Below are 20460 nucleotides of genomic sequence, written 5' to 3'. Positions count from 1 at the left end.
TGTAATTTCATGCCATCCTATCTTGCATGCCACTGGGGTGGCTGCATGCTCATCTACGGACGATTCTTAAGTAAAAGAGCGAAATCCTGCTTGATAATTGATCTACGAAAGCTCTCTCACCCCCACTCACCTGGGGTGCCGCCGGTGTCTGGCGCAGCAGCTGTCGATTATCGAAAAAGACCGCGTCAAGGTATAGTGCTGAAGAGGAACGAACTCAATTTCCGCTCAGAAGCGGAGAAGCACACCGCCTCACCTATTTAAAAGCGTTACAAGCCAGCTTCAGTGAAGTAAACGACCGTCCAAATTGTTGTTTGACGCATGAATTCGCGAGGTATGTGTGCTACGTACTCCTCAATGTTCTTCTGTAGTATCTATATAGATCTATGAGACGGGACCGACCACGCTTGAGCATGTTAAAAGTACTTGCCCCTTCACTAGTGAGAAGCGCACTGTGATGAGCGACTACTTTGTGCTATAATAAAAACGATGAAGGGAGTGTCACATCATTAGCGGCATTGGTAGCAGAATTTTTTTGCCAAAGAATACTTGCAAAATCTCATATGATCTCAAAGTAATAATATGTTTTCTCCTTAACTAGATGCTGGGAACAACGTCAGTAAACCTGTTGGTCCTCTGACTACTCCACGTAAAAGAGCATCCTAAGGTTGTTATACATGACCAGAGAAGGGTACTTTTCCTGCGGCTGACTCCCATCAACCCTTTTAATTTTGGCCGCTTGTCAAATCTCCCCGAGTTTTTCGATGTACGCCGGAAATTGAGGTGGTCCACGATATCTCACTAATTGAGAGCCGTATCGCCATTTAAGCGCGAAGGTAGTCAAGCTACTTGAGATTCTTCTGACACTGCTTTGCTTCGTGTCCAAGTCTACGCTTCACATTCAGCTGGTTCATAATTGCAGTATCTTGACTTGCTTAGTGAGCTCACGTAGAACACGTTTTCTTTGGGGTGTTCGGAGAATAACTTTGAATCTTTCTCACAAGACCGTGGTCGGAACTTTACAGTTTTAGTCGGAGACGCTGCATGTGTAGATAGGTTTACTGTATTCGACTAAACGTTATTCCAACTGCACAATCTTGTGTGCTTCGCTTGATTCTGTCCCAAGCGTGTTACTTCTCAACATCCAGGCTCCTGGCTTTACCGTCGTGCACCCGGCGCATGGAGCTTAATCTTGTAAATTAATAGCTCTGAATTTATTACGAAGTGCAGCCGGGCTGTTATCAGCAAGTCAATCGTATCAATAGATCCCACTGCTTAGTTTGGATCCACTTCGTGGCAATGACGTAGGTGCCCGGGGTTTACCGAAAAAGGTACGTGAACTCTGGCAAAGCCGGCAGAGGCATGTAGTTCGTTATTAAGCACAAAATAAATAAGTGAAATCAATTTGTCCCAGCAACGCAATCTTTCCATGCAAGATATCACCCACCACGCAATCAATACGCTCTGTCAGGTCACCTGTCTCCGAATGGAAAATAATAGATGTAACAGATGTTCACGTGCCGTGGTAGGAAGAGTGTGGGTCACACAAGATGATGTGATCACGCAATGATGTTAGTTACACAAGATGGTGTGACAACATAATAGTGTGGCTACACTTAAACAAGAAGCCAGCAGTGGCGGGAACAGCCAGTAGTTATACATTTGATAAATCTAACTATATAGATAGGAAAATCTATAGATTTAGATTTAGGCGGTTTTGGCGCAAATAAAAGTACAGTTTACATTTTAAACGAAAGAGTTATTTAGCCTTGGGTTAAGGTTGAAGATACTCTTGGAGTAAGTGGTATGCAATCCGCTACACCCGTACTGGTTCTGAGTATAGATCGAAGGCCACCGACATTCACTTCCCTCCTTGACGGAGCTAAAGCTTCAGCATTCACGAGTGTTCTCGCCGCCTAAACAGGCATATCGCGTGTGATCGCCTTTTCTTGCCGCCCGACAGGGCAAGAAAAACTAGTGGACTTTGGTCAAGAGTTGCGTACTCTCATTGCCGGTAAGGCAGCCAATTCTCTTCTCGAGGCGGTCAGAGTGACCGGCTTTATGAATGGCCTCCACCCAGAAGACTGGTAAGAAGCGAAACGTCGGCTCGATGAACATTGACGCTCCTTGCGCAGGTTACAACCAATCCAAAGGTGAAAGGTGTCTCCAAAGACAAAAACCCGTCGGGTGTTTAAACGCTGCTCGGCAGATCGGAGCTCTGCCTCCTCGTTCTCAGCATAGCTGAGATGCATCGTATAAGGCCCGATCGATGAGCTGCTTGAGTGTGCACTCCGACCAAGTCGTGCCGACTTTAAGTTAAATTTGGCTCTTAATGCCACATTCACTGCTTCTTCAAAAGAAGACGGGTGCACACCGAAGACTTTCATTCCGGCCACGCCAGTGGAAGCCACAACGCCCAGTAGGCTCAGGACGGCCTACTGGGGAAGAACTGAGTTTTGTTGAGCCTCAAATAGATATGGTTCAGCAGTGCCCAACCCCGAAGAGCTCCGCGCTGTTGAACACGGAACGTGTATGCAAGCCGGACTGGCTGGTCGTGAATCGACCGTGAAAGGCTTTGAGAAGCTATGGAAGATCCTGATCGACATCGAGGTGTCAGGCAATTATGCTCGACGCTCCACGATGGAAGGAAGTCAGCTGTATGCTGAGGCGCTAAAGGCGCGGTTGAGTGACATCGTCACTATTCACTTAGCGACGGGGACATGTGTCACGGTGCCGAGGGCTCCTATGGACCTCGGTGTCAAGTTTCTTGACTTTAACAGCGTAGAACGCTGCTTAGTCTTACACTTAGATTCAAGGTATGACCTCATCCTTGGTATGGCATGGACGGAACACCATGAGCCATGGATCGGTTGGAGGTCTAAAACGCGGGCGCTCGCACACGCCTCCAGATGGAGCTTTGATGAGTCATGATCCCAGCTTTGCTAGGAGGCAAAAACGCTATTGGCGCGAGCAATGAACCGGGACGGTCAACGTGCTGGATATCGGAGTATCCGAGTTATCGAACACCGAAGGTATATCGGACAAGAGACTCGAGCATGGCTCGCGGGCTGAACATGGAGTGGCACGTGATCTACGGAGCGCTGCTCACGTATCGAAGCAGTTGCCGCATGCCAAGAGAGACATGGTCAGACGAGGTCCGAGGCATCTTGGGCAAGGCCCTTCAGATGTACGTGGGGTGGCACGTTATCCACTGGACGAAGACTACGGAGCTAGCAGCTTTTTGTAGAATGTTGATAATAACATCAGGGCTCCGGTGAAGCAGGAAGTGGGGCTAAAACTGGACGACGCTGTGTGCGTGTTTACACTGGTCTCGTCGAGACGTAAAACCTCTATGAGGAGGTGACAGCAACGCCATATGATCGCTGCAAGACGCCGGGCGTCCACCCTGACCCAGTATGTGTCTATCGTAGACAATAGCGCGCAGCAATATACCCTTGTCACCGGTATGACGGGAAAGCAAGACAGCGACGCCATCCTCGAGGCTATTTCCGCGGTGGATGCTCTGTTGAGCTGGACAAGGTGTACTTCAAAGGCGTTTGGCGGTTCCTTGAAGGCAGACGACTTAGCCGAGTGGTCATAATACGGCCGGAAGAGGAGAGCAACTCGTCGTCGCTTCCGGATGAAGCTGCCACCAAGATGGAGCTGAGCGCACAAAGTAAATCCTGATAAATCCCTCGAATCCGTACTACCCTTTGGTGAAGGATTTTCAAGATGTCGACCCCAAAGACCCGCCGTCGGTCCTTACTTGGACCGAGATGTGCGTCATGAGATCGACCTGATTCTGAGAACCAAATACTTCGTGATGCGCTAATGCCCTCTGCCTAGGGAGCAGTACGACGTTCTCGACTCGTTGATGCCTTTAACTTTGCATTTTGTACAGCAAATTGCCACCAATCCCGAAAACATCTATGAGCCTAAGCATTCTGCTGATTCACCCTTCGCATCTTGCTAAAAATATGGGTTGTGTCGGTCTTAGTTTCTAATTTGGAGATCGCTCGCAACTTCGATCCAGAGCAGGCCATTTTTTTGAGAGAATTAAATTGCTTTATGTCTTGGGAGATGCGGCTATTCCAGGTTAAAAGTAAGCGATCTTTGAGTCGGAGCAACTTCATATTTCTGGTGCTGGAATGGCAATTTATATCAAGTTTGAGCTCCACGGCGCTGACACCATCCGCGTTCATCATCAAAGTCGCAGCCACCTTACACTCAGAGGCTTTGTAAGGTGCCTTCGTATTAATCGCGAGCGTCTAAGACCTAACTTACACTGTCTTCGCCATTAAGCGCCAAATTTTTCGTTTCCCGAGAACAGCAGCTAATGACTCTTTGGGGTCCGATTTCGGACAGTATCAAGTCCTAAGATGTCCGCTCCATGTATAGTCTTCAAGTGCTAAATGAGCCGACCCCCGTGAGACGGAGGTAAGCCGCTATTTAATATAATTGCTTAGATGCGTGCTTAGCGCCATGGAGGGTTTGAAGGAAAAGCTACGCTGAAAGATGACGGGATATATTTAGTATCAACTTTCTTATTACTAAATTATTGTGGATTCCTTAATTAATCAACAAATGAGTAAAACAATTTTGTGTAAGACACAAAGACGCTTTTGCGAATCGTACTCAACATATATTTACCTTTTGTATAGTCATATACAACCTGAAGATACCACAACACATCCATACTGATAAGAATGATGGGAATTTGTTGCGGAGATAAATTGTCCTTGATGCGGATCAAGTTTGGTTTTGTCTGCGGTACACCACCTGAACCATTAGCCTCCCGTACAGACGACATATTTTTGATATTTGAAGCGAGAAACATATAAATTAGTTTGAAACTAGACTCAATTTTTTATTGTAGGTTTGGCAATAGATACGCAAACTAGTTCCAAACTTACTAAGAGGCCTCACTTTCGCTCTCTTGAAGCGTACGAGGCAGTTTTCTGTGCAATTATCGAAGTGGGTTTGTTGAGCAAAAGTTTCTATCTACAAGGATAACTCCGTTGCATGTGGCGACACTTGTGCAATGCAGCAATCGAGCCTACTAATTTGTATTTCCTGTGAAGATTGACCGCGAGCTGTAAAAGTACATGTCTCGAACTCGACAAGCTTGATAGACATGGCTATCATCAGAATTGAAAGGTCAAGGAGCTGGTAGCCATAGAATCAAAAACGGTAGTGAATTGCTTTGACGCGCATGCGAGTTATAAAAATGCGCAAGTGAGACCCCCTCAGGTGTCAAAACGATAAAAACACAAGTGATTCCTGCCGCCACTAATGACAACTGTAACGCTTTGATGGCAATAGTGGAGACAATATTCCTCTCTAGGTGGATAATACGGTTTCTGCTCGGCGGATCCCGCTACTGAAGCGAAAGACGCGATCGCTCGATCGTCAGGCGTCTACGTAGTCGGGTCTCTGGACACTACACAAGCTGACCGTGACCCTCGAAAGGCTCTTTGAGCTCGCTTCTTGATTCCTTAAGAAATCCCGGTGGATACGTCTCGTGCTCAAAGAGAAGACGCTACTGTACCCGCGATACGGAAGATTCCTGTTGTGCTCGCCCCTGGCAAAACCGCTGCAGATGACGAAGGGCTCTTTGAGCGATGGATGCAGCGGCACCGAAAAACTTTCTCGATGTACAATTTACAGTTGAGCCACGAAGAGGTGGACCCGCGCGTGGAATGCCATCTTCTGTTTGAGTTCGCCAAACTCAAGGCACATCGCCGACTTCCTGCGGATTGTCGCTCTGCGACGTATGGGTCGATCAATCACGCCCCCGCGAGCTCTGTGGTCTCTCACACGGGTGAGTCTGCGACCGCAGCAGCTCATGGCCATATTTTGAGCTCAGCTCATGGTCCGTCGGCTTCCATGGCTATTGCCAAAAGTGCGGGGCGTACGAAGATGCATAACGTCATGAGCCTCTGATCATAAGCGTCCACGTCGTCCGGGCACTCTTGCCGAAGTGGTACTTCAAACTCCCACGTACTCTCGAAGTCGGAATATCCCCGCCACTTCACAAAATACTGGGTTTGACCCTGGCAAAGTCGACGACCCACAATACGCTCCACGTGATAGAACTACTAATCTCGTCGAGAAGAGCCAACGGTAGACGATGCCGACTCGGTCGATCGCCATTCGGTGACTCGCGATACTCTTCGAGCTCTTGAGGATGAGATCCGTCGCAATTGGTGCACCGCTGAGCATCATGCTGAGGTCGCATTCCGCTGCGCGGAAGCCCTACAGGGCGTGGATCACATTTAGTACCGACTGCCTCACGCTGAGACTATCGCGCTTTTTAGAAGTGGCTCTTAGCCGTTGAGCAGACGAATGCAATGTTTCATGCCACGGTATGACGCTTGGCACCTTTGGAGATAGAGATCATTGCACTTCGTGCTCAAAACCAGCTGCTGGTCCAGCTCCTGGGGTGGTCGAGCGCCTGTGAGCGCCGCTCCGGCGCCAACGCTTCTGCGTTCACTTGCACCAGATCCCGAATTGCCTTGATCAAGCCCACATAAACACCAGGTGGGTGCGCATCCGTTTCGGAAGGTTTGGTGTATACGCAAGGCCACGCTTGTCCACGTCCTTGAAAGGTAGATAAACCGTAGACGGAGCTTTGTCGTAAAGACAGCAAAATTGCATGGGTAGGAAGGGCTTGAACATTTAATTAAACCAGGTCTTCGATCTCAAAGTCTTTACCGCAACGAGAACGTGTCATAAGACACTCAGTTTGGTAGACAGGAAGTCATCGACTTCTTTACGAACGGTGAAAGGGCTGACATCAGCTAGCCGCTCGGCTATTCCTCCACCACCAAGCCCTGAGCCGAGGGATGGCGGCGCCAGCAGGACGCGAGGATAAACGAGTCCGTTCACGTAGAACGGCGAGTGGCCGGTAGATGAATGCACTGCATTGTTCAGAGTAAATTATACGTGGCGCTCCAGCACTTCGGCGTCTCAGTGCACACGCTGCAAAGGTCGTCTTTGACGAGACTATTCAGCCGCTCATTTGACCATCGGACTGCGGATAGTCCGCTGTTGACAAAGTCAACTTACATTGCAGTTTGTAGACCAAACTTTTTCAATGAAGCCTGGGTCTTTGTCAGAGACAATTGACTCCGGGAGCCCATGTTATCGAAAGATACAATCCACAAACAACATCGCTGTACCCACACCCTCGATGGTGTCCACCACCACAAGATGTTCCATCCTGCTCAAACGGTCGACATACACCACGACACCCGTGTTGCCCGCCGAGTCCTTCGGCAGACCAAACACAAAGTCCAAAATCATGGACTACCAACACCTGGAGGGTACCGGTAAACTGGCCAGCGGCTCGGAGAGGGTTTCACTCTTAAACTCGTCTCACACGTGCGCAAATTGGTGCACGTCCATTTTATCAGCTTTGGCCATCAGTAATGGCAACTCACAGAGCTGTAGGTCTTCTCATGACCAAGATGACCACTGAGTGGGATACAGAGGATACAGTACACAAATCATGGCATATCCTTCAAGTCGGTTCTATAATACAGCTACCTGTTATTCAACGATCATCGGTGCAACCGTGTGCGCAGTTGCGACGGCAACTTCTTGTCCCAGTCTTCAACCCCCCTTGCCCCCAAGAGCACGAAGAAATGCTACGCATATATCACCACCCGCGTACGCGACGCGGATCAAATCCATCAGGGACAACGTTACCGTCGTGACATGAGCAAGCTCGTAATCTGGTCTGCTAGATAACGCCTCTGATAAAGCATTTTGCTCTCCTGGCTTATACGTCACCTTGAAATCATATTCTGCGAAGAAGGAGAGCTACCTGGCAATTTTCTGCGAGAGGTGAGACGACTGAGTCGCAGTGCGTAGTGACGCATGATCTGTGAAGATCACGAACGGCTTGGAGCCGAACAGGTGAGCTCGAATTTGACAAGTGCATACTTCATCGCAAGTATATTCACATCGTGAGCTGCGTAGTTCTTCCCTGCAGCCTTGAGCTGGTGAGGTCGAAACGCGAACATCTGTTTTTGCCCTTCGGCGGCTGCTTGCAGCAGTGCACAGCCGATTGCAAGGTCCGAAGCGTCACAGACGACACTGAACTGACGATCAGGTCTGGCGACGCCAGGTTTGGCGCATGAAGGAGGTTATCTTTGACCCCGTCAAAGCATCCCGATGCTCGGTGTCCCAACGCCATCCCGCATCCTTCATAAAGAGAATCGGCAATAACCGTGCCATTTCTGCGTAGTTCGCTGTACTTGTGCGAGTCGTTGATGAGGCCAAGCCACTTGCGCAAGTCCTTCTGTTTTTTTAAACCTGCCAGCCCAAAATGGCCTTGACCTTAGCGGGATGCTCGAAGGCCACGCTTTTCGATGAAGCACCCTAACGGGAATTTCTCCTGCGTCAAAAGTGCGCTTATCGGCATAAGCATAATTCGTGCGGATGCACTCGAGCACCGCTTAAATGGACGATGTGGTTCTCTTCCTTCGTCCTTTTGTGCTCCACACGATTGTGGACGAAGATGTCGTCAAAGTATGTCCGTGCATCTACCCAGTGGGGTCTGAAAAACTGCGTTACAAGACGATTAAATATTGCTGGTGTATTTGAAAGCCCTTGGGGCATCACCAACCATTCCCAGAGCATGCCGCTAAAAGTACTCACCGCTGTTCTCGGAATATCACTTGCTCTCGAATGGAGAGAGTTGCTCTCACACACTATTCCTGCGTCGTGCTTCGCACGGAAGAAGGTAAAATAACTATACCCGTAGTGGATACGGTTCGTACCGGAGGGGGAGATGAGCTCATCATTTGTCACGAATGTGTTGTGTCCGTTATTGAAAACACTTGCATAGCACTGATACTAAGTTGCCGAAGGATTACGGCGATGTTGTTGTAATAGATAGTCATGATAGCTGCCTCTGATCGGGTAATTTCACCAGATTCTGGAACCAAATATTGCTAAAAACATCGATAGCCTTCACTAAGCAAATAGTGCGACACTATCGATGCCTTCTTCCGTAATAAATACAAAGTGGGTCTGGTATGTAGATTTTCCTCTCGGCGCCAACTTTATGCTTCAGAAGGACTAGCAGCAAGTTGTGAACTATTCGTGTTTTCAATAAGCCAGATGCAGCCAAAATTTGACACAAACCTCATTTCTCGAATTGAAGGACAGCATGTCTGAGTGTCTGTCTTCTGTACGAAAGTCTTGACTTTGTCGATGGTCATTAATGTGATAACGAAATTGAAATTATTTACTTTGATGCAATAACTACACTGAGTAGGATGCTGTGACGATGGCTGATCATGCCTCGTGGAGTGTCGGATGCACCAGCAAAGCTCGACCGCAATTGAAGAGGTTGCTTCGTTTAAACGATAAGAAAATTTCTGACACTATTTGCCTCGGTGTTAAAGTCTAATGTGGGCATTATTATCAAGGGCTTAAGGTACTGTTTAAGTTTATACACTCGAAAAAGCCATATTCTAACATCGGCAAGTGTGGCTTTGGAACCGACGAATTTCAGATCGAAAATGCTTTATTAGATAATGGTCTGCAGACCGTAGTTGATTGACCAAAATTACTATTTAAATGGATAGTAGGAAACGGCTGACCTGACCTATTAGCCTCAATACTATAGCGCAAATTACGCCGAATGGCAGTGCCCCTCAACAGTTTTCTAAAAAGAATTTCAAAATATGCTGCGATACGGCAGACAAGACGGATTTTTCTGGCTGTAAAAAAGCTTGACATGCGCTCTGGTTCTAGTCCTTCCAAGGGCCACGAGGGTCACTCGATATCGGAGAGTGCATCATAAACTCGGATTCTACCCCGGATCACGTGTCGCACGTCCATGGCATTCATCAAAGAAACAATATCACGCCCTTGATACTCTCTTCCCTGCAACGCTCAAAGCGAGTTGGGTGTAAGTGAGTAAATACTTTCGCTCAGCGCTCAGTTTTGTCTCGGTAAGGCTAAAGGCAAGTGTCGGATAGTACATGCTTATAATAAACCGGAAATAGCCCCAGTTCCGGTGTAAACACCAATACCGAAAGAAGGGCTTCAAGCAGTATGATCGGCTGCACTTTGTTCTTTGCCCGTGATTGAATTGATGTTCAGTCACAACTGCAAATGAATGATAGCGATGTCTCTTTTGTGATGAATATTTTAAGTGAGATGATCCGGGAGTTGTATAATTGACGAGGGGCTTTTCACAAATCTATTATAGCAATATCTGTGTCCACATTTGTGCAGTACTGAACGAATCAGTTAATGATAACAAAATTGAGGTCTTGCAAATAGCACACAATTGTGACGCACGTGAATAAGCTGTTCGGCAGCATTGACAAGTGTGTCTTTCTCCTCAAGGGGATCCATTCTCAGAAAATTATCAATGAAAAGTATGGCCTGCAGGCAAATCCCGCAAACTGATGGGTATTGCAGATTAATTCCCAACAGGAGTGAAGGAAGTGGCTAGTCTATCCTGTCACCTCAACCAAAACGTGCAAATCATGCCGACATGGCACGACGCTCTTACAAAGAGATGTCAAATGGTGTCGATACTTAGTAGACGAGGTGGCTTTTAAGGTCGATGGAAAATGATTCAGGCGTTCTCTAAATCCGGCTCTTGCAGACCCAGATAGACCATTTCACGACATCGGTGGCGCGATAGTATTATCCACAGGGGTTTCCAACTCCAAGCAGACGCCAACGTGTGATCGCATTTAAACCTTGCCAGTTTGATGCAGCAGAGATATACTAGTCAGTTTAAGTCAAGTGGCTACTCTTAATGAAGTATGCCCCCGTTAAATCTGCATACCGTAATTTTTTTTGTGAAAATACAGATCACGCCGCGTTGCGCACAGTATAGTCGTGACCAAGCTTCTGACAGAGATATGCAAGATGGCAAAACTCCCTGTTAGGAAAGATTTAAGCTGGCCCGCTTCATGAGGCGGCGGGTGCGTTTTCGGAACGCCCTGGTTATGCATTGTCTCATGTCGAGGTGACCTTGCATATTATTACTTCGATACCTACCGCTTATGTTCGCGTTGCTGATATCACTGGGAAGCAAAGATTTTGTGACCTCGGATGCTGCTATATCAAAGCGTGCAGCTGCACGTTTGTACCGCTAATACGGCCTGCAATATTACAGCACCAACACGCTTCACACTTAGCGTGTGGTGCTTACTAATGATGAGTAGTTTAGGACCAGAAAACTGTATACGGCACATAATGTTGCTTTGAACGGCCGCTTTGAAAGAGGAAAAACATACTTTTTTCTGAGCGATATATCTTGATGGAACAACGTTTATACGTGAGTAAAACATATGATTGCTCGTATGCAGAGTGCCAACAAATTGTTGGCAGCTCGAAAGTATGAGTTGCAGTTTTGGAATTCTAAAAGACGCATCGAGTAATACTGGGATTGTGATCTAAATTACATGTCAGTGCAAGATGGCTTATATTGCTGCTGTCAGCGATAGTGCGACCAGTAAGGATACAGCCAAGCTTTTATTCGACAAAGCGTCGTGACAACATAGTTTGGTGATCATTGGGTCGGACCGAGATGAGCGCTAAACAGCCTTTTTGAGGTACTAGACACCATATTAGACATGCCAAAGCCATGCGAAAAGCGTCTATTTTGTGGTAGAGGATATCGTTCGCTTATACATGGATAGACCCGGTATTGAAACGAATTGCTCCCAATAATTGAGTCTGTATTAAATATCGCATTGCATGCTCTTTCGGTTTTTCCGAATTTAAGAAAGTAATTGATAGACGTTTCTTTTATTACTACGCCACGCAGTAGATCCGGTCTTGGTGGAGATGAGTTGATTGACTCGCTGATATAAGTCTGGCTTCACTATGTAGAAAAAGAACAGATCACATATCAATGAGGTTTAGCGACATCACATGGATGCGCGAATCTCTGACCGAGGATAAGAATGTTTGAAAGCAACACGCCGTTGCAGGAGCAGCAGAGCACATAGTTAGAAAACGCTATATTATACCTTGTTACCGACCTACTCGTTGAGTGTCTACAAGCAATGAAACTAAATTGCGAACGCGCTAATCTGACAATTAACGATCGAAGCAAAAAAATGAGTTATATTCATTTCTGAGAGAATGCAAAACGCATTATGTGCGCTTGGTCGGCTTATTGAAGGAACACACCAACTCTGCTTTTACAAGCCAGCCAAAAGCAAAGCGCTCTGTTATAGACGGAGCGTTGTCTTTAGGCTCCCATGTAGCTGAATTCCCCTCTGCACGAAAGCAGCAGAGGTGCCTCAATTTCCAAAATGGGATGACAAAGCTTGGCAAGCTCATTCTAGATCTGATATATCCCGCTTCTGTACGCAGGAAGAGACTCACGACAGCAGTCGACGTTCCGTCTCGACTGGTTTAAAAGAGTAAGCCGCAGTGCCGATACTTTTATGATTAAGGTATGACCTACTTCAAGTACAGCGGTTAGTTAGCTGGCAGGTACACCAGAGCTGTTATCAGTATGTGCTTAGTAGAAAGGGTGGAGAACGTAACGGAGCTTGAGGTCTCGTTTCCCAGGATTCATCACCTCGTATGGCCGAATGCATCCTCAGCCTTCATCTCTCTAACGATAAGGCAGGGTCGCCCATCGCAATGCGCCCCCTAATCGCGAGTTAAATTGACCATGTTGCTTGTTGAAACTCGGTCGGTAGCTTTAACAGCTGTCTCCTGAAGACGAAATGAGCTTGCAATCGCAAAAATAGTAAGTGATAAATTTTCAACTCGGTGTCAGCGTCATGATTTGAGCTTCCAAAAGTTAAGCATGTGTTGAAACCCTCTTCCGACATCAGCTTAATTTTAAGTTGGTTTGCAAAACTGTGAGACGAACAAGACGATGTAAGTCCTTACCAAGTGCGCAATTTAGTGTGTGATGTCGATCGGCGTTCCGGTTATTATTTAGTCACAAAGATACGACCCACATGAAGGGTACAAGATTCTGCTGGTTTAAGCACAGGTATAACTCACGAGAGTTCAGGACTTTTCCGGACAGAGAACACTCGCAGAGCTTTTTTGGGCACCGCTTTTCTCTCAGTCTGATGGAAAGACCATATAAGTAGCGCGTATGGTCACCAACTCAGCGCGAAAAGAACTCTTTTTTCGCTCAAAACCATATTTCTCACTTGGTGAAATTAACCAGACCCTGCATGACTCGTGCGCTTGCAGACGGTCAACTCTTATCTGAGCTTGGTCCAGATCATCGCAGCGACCTGGACATTATTGTGAGCCTCTCTTCGGGGTGTCGCAGCACTGAGCGTTCATTTTTGCGCAATCTCTTGATACCAAACGAAGTGTGAGCTCCAGTGTGGCACACATCTAGTGTGACACTGAAACGAAATAATGTTTCATTGAGGGTTATGGTGTGTGGACTGGTCCCGACTAGACCAAAGCTAATAAAAATTGGCGAGTAACAGTATCTTAAATGGACGCATGGAAGCACCTTGGAGCATCAGCGCACATTGCGCCCACCTGGAACGGTGTTTTACCAATAACTTCGGAGGGAATGCTAAGAGACTTGAAGTGCGGCATAAAAAACAATTTTCGAGGCGGTATAGAAAATTCTGTATACTGATTTCGGTCATCAGAGCACGAACCCAAAGAAGGTCAATTCCGGAATGAAGCGAATCCGTCAGTGGCGTTTTTACTAATGATCCTGATCGGATCGGCCATCTCACGTCGTCTGTAACGTTTTAGCCTCGACTAGAAGCTTCGCAAAACTTCAAGCAAATGCCAACATTTTTAAAAGCGTCTTACGATTAAGACCTGCTAACTTAAAGTAGTAGATCAGAACTAGCCAATCACGACACGGAGCTATCAGACATAATTTCGCCAAGTTAAAGATTAACCTGCTTGGCTCAAGCTATTGCTTTTCATACAGCTCACGCATCATTGCGCACGTTAACATATCACGTAGAGAATAGCAATTGGTTATGCTTCGTTGCGGAGATTATTTTTGATATTATATATATGATCGGCTGGCTTGATGTGGTGGATGCACATTTACGTCGCCCAAACTATATATTGTCGCATGTCAGGATGATGACGCCGCGCATCAAGGAGACAAAGCATACGACATATGGATTAGAAACATCTATGCGTGATCCTTTGAAAAAATGCAAAACAAGTGATTTCAAATTCTGATGTCGCATTCGTAAAGCGCTTGAAGCACGTTCACGATGTCATCTCTTATTCAAAGGCTTGTGAAATCACAGCATAGATCCGAGTGACACACATCCTGCAGTAGATTAGACATACGGGTTCGTTAGCGCTATGTTCTGGTTGTTTATGCAATACGAATGGGAATCACTTGAGTGTCAACGGGTAAGTCCCTCGTCATATGCATCGGGTAGTGCTAGTGAAGAAGCCAAAACGTTGGCAGTCCTATCGCACGGGCTTCATATAAGTCTTTCAAAAGACGCGTCCAGTAAAACTGGTCAGTAATCTCTTATACATTTTGCTTGAACATACAGCTGAAGTCCAGTCATTGCTCGCCAATACGAATGGGTGACATAAACAAAGATGTCCGACTTGAGAAGGGTTTCTATGCGACGTCATAGTCGAATTTTATGGTATAGTGACAGGTAGATGAGACCACGATGGACATCAATCGACTCGTTTGCATGTGGGGTGGAAACAAGTATTGTTAATCTTGAAACATACAAATAATATTGACAAAGCAAATCCACGCTCGTATATTTTTAGCTTCGCACATATTGTATAATTCTTAGTACATCTGAGATGAAATAAGGCCGACCGCGAACAGTTTGGTATCGGTTGAAAGCTGCTATGTATTATCTTATTACACGGCTATACCTACTCAGCCCTGACAAAGATATTACAGTCCTTCATTTCGCTGGGGTATTTTTCTTGATTTTAATTCTTGGTTTTTCTTGTACGAGTCATCCCAAAGCCCTTATTGGCTGTTGTCGTTAATATTTTACATGCAGCCGACATTTCTTGCATGTCTGGTTCGATTACGATTTTGTCCGATGAAATGCTCGAACCCGCGCCACAAACCGCTAGGCCCAGAAACACTGACCACTCGATCCACGCCACCGGGTCCAGTTGGGTATCATGAAGTGATGAGACGCTGTTGATTAAGGATGGATTGTGGGCAACATAGAATCCTCTGGAGGGGTTATTTTCTGATAAGTATTCAAGCATAAATCCATCATCTGAAAAGATCTTATTGGTCGCCATATTATTTGCGTCGTTAAAATTTGATTTTATAAAATCTCCAACAACAACGAAGTGTTGATATATTACCACGTCAAAATATGTCTCATGGCGCGCTGCAGAGGTAAATTGCATCTTGTAAAAGGATAGATATCGATGGCTATTGACGAAAAATGAGCGCTGCAGACTCCCGTACGTGCGTACTGCAGCGGAGATTTTGGAGATGAAGTTCTGGCGGGCTTCCGTGAGCGAGAACAACCGCATTGTGGACCCCATCAAACGTGCTAAAAATTACACCTCGCGCTGCATTAACATGCAGCTAAAGAATCTATCAGATGTCACGCGCCAAACGTCATTAGCCTTTCCGGCACTCAGATGCATGCACCCGTTTGAGCGAGAGGTCGTGGTACTGACGCTGGGCGAAGGCACGTACGAGAAATCTCTTCAAAAGTTACGCGAAGTATACGCGACACTACATAAAGTTGGAAAACATTACGAGCTTGATTGTCAAGGGTCACGCACAAAAAAAGAGGCATTTGACTGGGGATTCCGGTGCGTCGAGGTGGGAGCTAAATGCTTTTATGGCAGTCGTTTCATATGACTTAAGGCTACTTCAAAGTGCAGGGGCTGAAGAATGCAGTTGATTCCAACACAGATACGCTCATTGAAGTGGCGAATATGGCAAAGATGCTTCGAGGACTTCCTCATGTCGACCTTGACAAGCCCATTTTCGCATTTGTTGGAGCCCCAAATGTCGGCAAGTTGCAACTCGCCAGTCTTGTTGTACCCTGCTCTTACCTCGTTTACTTTGTGTATCATTAATATATCAATGCTAACAGGAAAATCATCGCTAGTGCGCGCACTGTCCACTGCTTCTCCTGAAGTAAGCAATAGAGTTTGCAAACATATTATTTTCATGACACAATTTTAACCGCAATTTCTCAGGTAGCTAATTACCCATTCACAACGCGTGGAATCACGATGGGCCACATTTTTGTTGAAGGTATCTCATACCAGGTAATGATGACGAAGAATTACTTTGAGCAGCAATTCTCGTGTTTCCTTGCAAACGGCCTCTCCCCGATATTTTGCAGATTGCAGACACTCCTGGTTTGATCAACCGCCCGAATGAAAGTCGAAACTCTATCGAGAAGCTAGCGATTGCGATGATAGAGAAGACGCAAGCCGTACGTTGCGCTGCACTTAAACATGAGCTTTTACTTCGCTGAGCTAACTTACACCGTGCTTGCAGTCGATCGGTTACGTTTTCGATCCAACGGGCTCATCTGGTACGTCGACAGCCGATCAGATCCTTTTAAGGGATGAGCTTCGACATCGAATTGCAAAATCGCGCCCTGGGCATAAATGGATCGACATCGTCTCGAAAATTGATCAGCCGTCAGCCGACCAGGTGTTGCTACAGCAAAGGTATAGATACTGGTCATATCCCGTTAACGAGCGACAGCTTACCTTACTTCCATAAATGTGTATATTCAGGCTCAAGTCGTCACCGCATCATCTAGTTTCATCCCATACGAACGAGGGTCTATTAGGACTTAGCGACAGAATTCGCGAAGTTTTGACCGAAGACGTTTGAAGAGAGATTACTTAATAGTACTTAACCTTAAGCATGCGGAATACCGGTACATTGAGATTCCTATAACACGATTTAACATTTCGTAGCGGCGACCGAAGAGTTGGTCGATTCTGAAACCTGTCGTTAGCATTGCTAGAATAAGACGAAGGCAAAGAAGATGTTGTCAGGCTTCGTGACGCTCAAGGTGGTGAACGACAACGAATCTCTACAAGCCGCAGTCGTCTCTGCGCAAGATCAATGCTAAAGAGGTCTTAAAGATGGCATCACGGACACGCCCATGTTCAGACTCGAGATTCTGATGCGCAACCGCAACAGTAAACACGTCCAAGATGGCTACTGTATGAACCATACAGGAGCGAAACTGCATCACGAAGTGATTGCCGTCAAGCACACATTTAACAAGTTCTGCGCCGGTGCCAACACGGTATAGGAATCGATCACGGCGCTTTCAGTGGCCTTCGACTGCTGGACACACACAGCGTAATATGCGCAACCCTGCGCGACAACTCGAGTGGCAGAGCTCGATGTGGCGGATTGCATCCTTATCGTTCGCTTTCGTTGAATTTCAATGGATGTGTGTACTCACTATGTGTATGCGTCAGTCAAGCGCCGCAGCGACATTTTCGCGCAAATTTGAAACTGGTGCCACTGACATCATATGCAGATTATCTAGCTGCCTGAGAGCCCCGGCCCTAAACTCAGACAACCGTAACGCAGTCGACGGGCAAAGCCATTCCGCGCTGCATCAGTGAATGTGCGACCTCAAAGTCGTCGATACCTGGCGCAATTACCACGAGTGCGCACGGGGCCGAGGGGCATCAACTGTCTCAAATACATCCTCGTCTCGCAGAGCGGTACTGCCATGCAGTGGGCCACCTGGACAACACGATCCACGATCGCGCGTTAAGTGACCACTTCATTCTGACGCTGATGCTAGCTGTGAGCAGGAGGCTGAGCCAAGGTGCGCGGCATAGTAGCTTCCAAAAATGCCAGCGCTCAGAAGCGGCACGTTGTGTTCACCCGCACACACGATACTACAATCGTCAGGTGCGACGAGCAGGGAGTTCCCACACGTAGATTTCCAGCGATCGACCCAAAGCCATCACATATTTAAATCGAAGAGTGCTAGGTGCACCTATTAACGCTGTCAAAAATTACTATAGCTAGTACCGACGCGATCGAGGAAGCAAAAACAGGATTGGCAACCACGCGCGACAACCACGAGATGATCCAGGCCGCCATCAGCTTCCATGGTGACTTCGTCGAGAGAGTAAAGCAGGAATGTCACCCCTGGGCTCGAATATGCTCCACCGCTCACTGAAAAGTGATATTGTCACACTAAGGGTGAGCGTCCAGCACCCATAATGGAAATTCTGAGCATTTGTGTTTGGTCACGACGGCCACATTGACACTTCAACTTCGGATGTCGACATCAATCCACTGCGCGACAAACTATTGATCGACGTCGAAGCTCGCAACTCCTAACGCGTTCAACTCTGACGATACAGCGGTAATCTCTCAGTTGCTTCAAGACGGGTAAGTGGTAACTACCGTCTGATGTGCCTCATCTCCGTCGACATCAATATCCTTACCGGTGTGATCAGGAATTTTCTGCGCCCGGTGATGCCTGTATCGATCAACCCGGACCTCCATTGAAAAGCGCGACATCAGCACCCACTGTTGATGCTATAGAAAAGGCTTGCTGTAGGTCCGTGACTGGTACGCAATGTCGTTGATCGCCTTTTGAAAAGGTGTAAGAAAACATATCGTGCGAATACCTGTAGATAGTGATGCCGAACGTTGGCAAGGAAGAACGCTTTGTGAAATCAATGCGCCTCATGTAGATAGCGTACGAAGTCCGCCTAAAAGTCCAAAGAGGCGCCAACGCTTTTCCTAACGGTTCCGATCAAGGGCACAAGTGCAGGTACTGGAGGTTTGAGAGAGTGCGAGCAATGAACCCGAGCAAATCGCTGTTGCAGCTGCACAGCGAGGTAGCAGAATGTACGCACGCAGCAGCTTTTCGGTGCTTTACGACTCTTTCGTCTCCGACTACCACTGGCCAGCCTGAACGAGTACACTGCAATGGCGCACTGCAATTCCGAGCCTCCAAATTGCAAAAATTTCATGCATGTGAGAGCAAACAAGCTCACGCTTGCTTGCTGCCACATGCACGAAAATTTTGCTCAGAAACTTGCCGAAACCCTGTACAGTCTACTGTTTCCGTTGCGCGCGGCGACAATTTCCGAGCGGTGCTGGAATCCGCGCACGTTACTCAAAGACTTCGACGATGCACCACAAACCACCGCGGCCTCTCTCTTTTGTCAGTTGCGATACCCAAGAAAGGTGAACAGATCCTGTTTCATCGTGGTCATGAGGCCCCTGTCGGCTTGGTCGTCATTATGCGCGACGAGGCAACTGGCGCCGTGACGTGCCAATTTCGTTGAAGTTCGGACGAAAGGCAATAATTGGCGCTAAACACAAGCAACCTTTTCATGAGTCTATCCTCCGCTTTCAAATAGTCTAGGAATCACAAAAAGTGTCGTTCCGAAGTGCGTCCAGATTTGTTGGCGTTGCACGGGAGTATACAACCCCCAACTACTTGCAAGGTTGCAATGGAGACGTCTGTGCTACATTTATACGAACTATCTGCACTGCCAGTCGACAAGTCATAGATTCTTCGTCGCTGCTGAGCGAGCTCCATTCTGCTTGACATTGGGCACGAACAAGGAACGTTGAATATGAATATTCTAATTTATTTTCGCACAAGTTCCAGAATGACGGTCAACATTCACATGATTGCTCTGCTGTCACACACGAACAGAATGTCCGGAACACTGTTAAATACGGCATGTAAGGCGCTTAATGCCTTTAATTACTCAAGATCGTGTCTATCGCTAAGGACGGTTAGCGATCCTGGCCAATTTACAGATATGCAAACTCGATATGAGCAGGCAGCAATGTTCCCTTTGGTGCACGTTTGGTGCGATTACCTTGTCGCTAGGAAGGTGTTTAGCTCTTTTGCTGATGATAAAAGTTCGTGACGGCTTAAAATGGTTTAATTGCGTGCAGTAAATCTTACAGTGGCTGTTGGTACAAAGCACGCATCTTGTGCGCGTTTCAGAATATCTTCAAAGAAGAAAGCAGCGTGCAAGTCTCTCGTCGTCTGGTGGATAACACTACTATGCTTAGATGTCATCGCACCAAAAACGTGTTTACGCCGAGTCAGCAACAAGCCAATTTAACCTAATTGTGAGATATAATTCCCAATAATTTGCCTGGTTAAAGGTTCCTAATGGAAATATGTGTTGCTAACGACTATTCTGCTGTTGCTCACGTCTGTCGTGGAGACTATCTAGTGGCCGGCGCTGACCCGCTGGTCTTTATTTGCGATCAAGACATCTTTGTGATTGGATTGATGAAGACTTTGTAAGCAAGCGATGCTACAGATATAGTAATTTCTAATGCAAATCTGTTCGCTGATCACTAGCCTGCTGTTTGGAGCTCAAGGGGCATAATTAACGGATTCCTTACTGTCACTGATGTTTCATTCTCCGAGGCTATGCTGCTGTGCTGAGCGAGCTTCTACACCAGTGAGTGAAGTGACTTCAGCGGGCCGGCTGGACACAGATTCAGATCGACCAGACCGCCAA

General features: G+C 46.9%; 3 protein-coding genes across 3 annotated transcripts; all 3 read left to right on the top strand.

Moving 5' to 3' along the window:
- Positions 1 to 15314: 15314 nt before the first annotated feature.
- Positions 15315 to 18707, top strand: PHALS_04420 (nucleolar gtp-binding protein 1-like; the record flags this gene model as incomplete). Its single annotated transcript, XM_024718531.1, has 11 exons — positions 15315 to 15337; positions 15400 to 15775; positions 15838 to 15970; positions 16053 to 16096; positions 16159 to 16230; positions 16308 to 16400; positions 16466 to 16641; positions 16711 to 16757; positions 18333 to 18346; positions 18415 to 18529; positions 18595 to 18707. The coding sequence occupies 11 exons, from the start codon at positions 15315 to 15317 to the stop codon at positions 18705 to 18707; spliced, it is 1206 nt and encodes a 401-aa protein (XP_024583921.1).
- Positions 18708 to 18762: 55 nt separating this feature from the next.
- Positions 18763 to 19254, top strand: PHALS_04419 (uncharacterized protein; the record flags this gene model as incomplete). Its single annotated transcript, XM_024718530.1, has 1 exon — positions 18763 to 19254. The coding sequence occupies one exon, from the start codon at positions 18763 to 18765 to the stop codon at positions 19252 to 19254; it is 492 nt and encodes a 163-aa protein (XP_024583920.1).
- Positions 19255 to 19740: 486 nt separating this feature from the next.
- Positions 19741 to 20325, top strand: PHALS_04418 (uncharacterized protein; the record flags this gene model as incomplete). Its single annotated transcript, XM_024718529.1, has 4 exons — positions 19741 to 19843; positions 19909 to 20020; positions 20096 to 20236; positions 20298 to 20325. The coding sequence occupies 4 exons, from the start codon at positions 19741 to 19743 to the stop codon at positions 20323 to 20325; spliced, it is 384 nt and encodes a 127-aa protein (XP_024583919.1).
- Between the last annotated feature and the right edge of the window lie 135 nt (positions 20326 to 20460).

The sequence above is a fragment of the Plasmopara halstedii genome, assembly GCF_900000015.1.
Source record: "Plasmopara halstedii genome assembly, contig: Scaffold_2604, whole genome shotgun sequence".
NCBI classification, from domain to species: Eukaryota; Oomycota; class Peronosporomycetes; order Peronosporales; family Peronosporaceae; genus Plasmopara; species Plasmopara halstedii.
This window is presented reverse-complemented; position numbering and strand designations above follow the sequence as displayed.